Consider the following 3,699-nt stretch of genomic DNA (forward strand, 5'->3'; position numbering starts at 1 on the left):
GAAAGACGGTCGTCCCCGCATATATGGTGCCGCTCATACGATCAAAAGTTCATCTTTGGGTCCTTCAACGTCTGCACCACCCCAGGGAGTTGTCGTCGGCCCAGGCTCCAAATCTGCGGCAACGCCTCCATGGCTGTGTAGATGAAACCCATGGCGTGTTCCGCAGCAGACGCTGCAACGATCCATGACCCAGGCCTGCTTTATAGGGTCCCTCGTCTCGGCGCCGGCAATAAAAGGTTGGGAACGTGGTGGCTTTGAAATTGGGGTCGTCGTCGGGGATGCTCGAGAGATGATGCATCAGCTCTCGCTCGAAGAGTTCCTGCGTATTGGCGGGTAAATGATGTCTCACGACGGGGATTGCCTGCAAGAGGTAGAGGCAGGCCGCCATGGCGTGGGCCGAGCCGGCATGGATGCGGCTCTCGATGGGAATGTGAGCAAGGTAGGTCACAGTCAGGACATCGTTGGCCCAGGCACAAATGTCGAAGCTCTGAGCGCGGGCCAGTAACTGGACACCGGTTTCGGTAACAAAGGTGGCGGATACTTCGTCGTCCGTGTTTGCGTTGGACAGCTGTGCGGCGGCAAGGAGGATCTCGAGGATCTCGGGCGGACAGCAGAGATAGCTGTTGGCCGTGGCACGCTGCAGAATGGATCTGGCCTCGACCGACTGAAAATAGGAGGCATCGGCCGTGGCTGAGGTGTTGGGCATGAATGCTGATGCGAGAATGTAGTAGCTTCGAGGTGCGCGCATGTGAGCACTGGTCTTTGGATGACGTGGGCCAAAAAGAAATAAAAAAATAAAATAAAGAGAAACTCACATGAAACAATCAGACAGTATGTAGTCTCTCAAGAACTCTGTGGAGGACTCGGCGGGCGGCAGAAAGGTCATGATGCGGCCGGCGCCCTCGAGATGGGCCTTCCAGCCGTGCTTGCCCGACTCGATGAGCTCGACGTTGATGAAGAACAGAACGGCGGCGAGGATGACGTCGCTGCCCATATGTCCATGTTCTGGGAGAGCCTCGTTGAGAAGGCGGCAGAGCCTTTTGCCTTGGCGATGAGCGAGTCCATGAGGGCGCGACGGGAGGCTTCCTCGCTGCGATGGATGATCATGCCACTGGCATCGTGGGCAGCTATCGCAGCCATCGAGGGCTTGGTGAGGTTGGAGAGATGAGCAGCAGAGGCGGCGACGATGACATGCTGGAGTAGAGGGTTTCCTTGAGTTAAGGGGATGAGGCTGCGGAAGGGGTTGCGGTCTGGCAGGTCGTGGGAGACGAGATCCTTGACGAGCCGGGTCGTGACTGTACAGCGTTAACTAAGAGGCACGGGTGTATTACGAGATGGGGCCTTGGCTCTCACAGTAGGACAGGTAGTAGCGGTAGGGCTGATCGATGTCTTGGAATATGGGGTCGACGAGCACCCACGGCGTCGCGGGCACGCCGTGCGCATGGCCTGGTGTCGCGGGCGGCGACCGGCGGCACAGCTGCCTGTCAACAACGTGGTCAGGTTCGGGGCCGTCATGGGATGCAGAGGGGCCCGGGACGACGTGACTCCGGACTGCTGCACCTCCCCTGCTCGCATGACGGAGTGCGCTGCTGCTGTTCACAGGAAGAGCAGTGGCGGATGAGGAGGCCCGATAAGGCGCCGCCGAAGACGAAGGCGAAGAGGAAGACGACAGGAGACAGGCGGCCGAGGACTTGCCGGCGAGCTTGCCTCGGCTGGCGACACCGTCGGCCCATTTGTAGAGCTTGCCGTAGCCCAGACACTCGTGGCCGGCAGTTGTGCACTTGTGGCAGCTGGGATAGGAGCGGTCGCAGCGGAGGCGGCGGCGGCGGCAGTTGTGGCAGGCCTTGGTCGGGGCCTGCTGGAGGAGATCTGCGTTGGCCATGCCGCAGCTGCTTCGGGGTTCCCTTTTCGGCCAAGACAAGAGAGACGACAGGGCCAGACGAGACAAGGTTGTCAGGAGAAAGACGTGTGTCACGCAAGGCGAGCTCACGCCTGGGTGGGTCGCCGCACAGAGCAGGGCCTGGGATGGGTGGACGGAGAGATGGACCGGGAATGGGTCGACGGAGAGATGCAACGGGGCATCCAGGCGGGCATGGTTGTTTGCGTATGTAGGGGGAGAAGTGCAGTCCAGGGTGTGTGTGCGTGTGTGTATGTGTGTGTGTGTGTGTGTGCGTCTGGAACGACGACGACGTTGGATGGACATGCGCCGCTCGGAAGGAAAAAACGACGTGATGTCTCTCCGCCTCTCCAGCTCTCCTTCCCTTGGTTTGACTCGGACAGGTCGGCGCAGGCACGAGGGGTCCTCGTAGCGGGACCGGAGCCGACAGCCCCCACCGTCTCTTGCCCAGGACGGACAGTTGACTAGTCCGGATGAGGTAGTCAAGAGGCAAGACGTGCAGGCGAGGCCGCTAGTGTGCTTACAGTGTGCCTGCCAACCGTTCTCGGGTTTTGCTTATGTCATAATTCGACGTTCGGTCATTGGCTCCAGGTGCAAACTTGGCTTTGGCAAGCGCGTCATAGCCTTTTTCTCTCTTGCCTCTTGATTTCTGACATTGACGTGAGGTAGGTGCAAAGGGTCCATTCGTGTCCATGCCTAGGTAGGAATACTGAAGTATGACTGCCCGTTTCCATCTGCCGGGATTTTGTCACCCTGCTAAAGAAGCTGCTGAGTAAAGCACCCAAATGACACATTTCTAATACGTTTTAACCCGAAATAGGCAGTCCTTTGCATGTGTTGCAGCTGCTTCGTGATGTCGCCCTTTCTCTGTCATGCTTCCTTCTTGCTTCTCTCCTCCCCTCCCCTCCCCTCCTCGCTCATCCCAATGCCCTGAATCCATGGTCCTCTCGCATGACCAATCTTCATCTCGACATATTTTTCTGATCCAAATCGCTTGCTATTTATCCTGCGATCTGCCAGCCAGTTCTTGGCCGTCTTGGTCCTTACCCACAGCCAACTCCTCTTGACTAATTATATACCCATTCGGCTCACCTTGGCCCATCTTGGCCGTGGACCTTGATCACAGCCTGTGTACTCGCCCACCGCCACACCCTCTCGGCAACAATCCGACACACCACCATGCCGTCGTTGCAACACTGCTCGTCGAGACCCCGCTCGCCATCGCCGTCTCCATCACGGACCCGATCCCGATCCAGGTCTCAGACAGTCCGGACTGCCCCCGGTGCCGATCCCGAAGCGACCGCCGGTGCCCATGTCATCGACTACGAGACACTCGGCCGCCAGCGCCCTGCCGCCTTCCACAACCTCTGGTCCGAGCTGGGCTTCTGTTTCGCCCTGCTCGGCTCCATGCTCATGTCCGAGTTCTTCATCTCGGGCTTCCACATCATCCTGCCACCGCTCGCCGTCGAGCTCGACATCCCCAAGGCATCCCAGACCTGGCCCTCGAGCGTCTTCTCCCTCATCACCGGCGCCTTTCTGCTGCCCTTTGGCCGCCTCGGCGACATGTACGGAGGCTACCTCGTCTTCAACGCCGGGCTCGCCTGGATGCTCCTCTGGTGCCTCGTCGCCGGCTTCAGCCAAAACTACATCATGCTCATCGTCTGCCGCGCCCTGCAGGGCCTCGGTTGCGCCGCCTTTCTGCCCGCCGCATCATGCTGCTCGGCAAGACTACGCCCCGGCCCCCGCAAGACTCATCTTCGCCATCTACGCGCCTTTGCTCCCTTGGCTTCTTCTTCGGCATT

General features: G+C 59.4%; 2 protein-coding genes across 2 annotated transcripts in view; one reads left to right on the top strand and one right to left on the bottom strand.

Moving 5' to 3' along the window:
• VDBG_10039 (conserved hypothetical protein) overlaps window positions 1-141 on the top strand; it is a gene marked incomplete at both ends in the record, with an annotated part of 1,827 nt that extends 1,686 nt beyond the window's left edge. Inside the window, one exon of the mRNA XM_002999699.1 lies at window positions 86-141. Within this exon, the coding sequence (XP_002999745.1) occupies window positions 86-141 (56 nt within the window). The remainder of the gene's footprint in view (window positions 1-85) is intronic.
• A 741-nt stretch (window positions 142-882) lies between these two features.
• Window positions 883-1,882, bottom strand: VDBG_10040 (conserved hypothetical protein; the record flags this gene model as incomplete). Its single annotated transcript, XM_002999700.1, has 2 exons — window positions 883-1,295; window positions 1,354-1,882. 2 exons carry the CDS (start codon window positions 1,880-1,882, stop codon window positions 883-885), a joined length of 942 nt encoding a protein of 313 aa, XP_002999746.1.
• Between the last annotated feature and the right edge of the window lie 1,817 nt (window positions 1,883-3,699).

The sequence above is a fragment of the Verticillium alfalfae genome, genomic scaffold, assembly GCF_000150825.1.
Source record: "Verticillium alfalfae VaMs.102 supercont1.18 genomic scaffold, whole genome shotgun sequence".
In the NCBI taxonomy this organism is placed as follows: domain Eukaryota; kingdom Fungi; phylum Ascomycota; class Sordariomycetes; order Glomerellales; family Plectosphaerellaceae; genus Verticillium; species Verticillium alfalfae.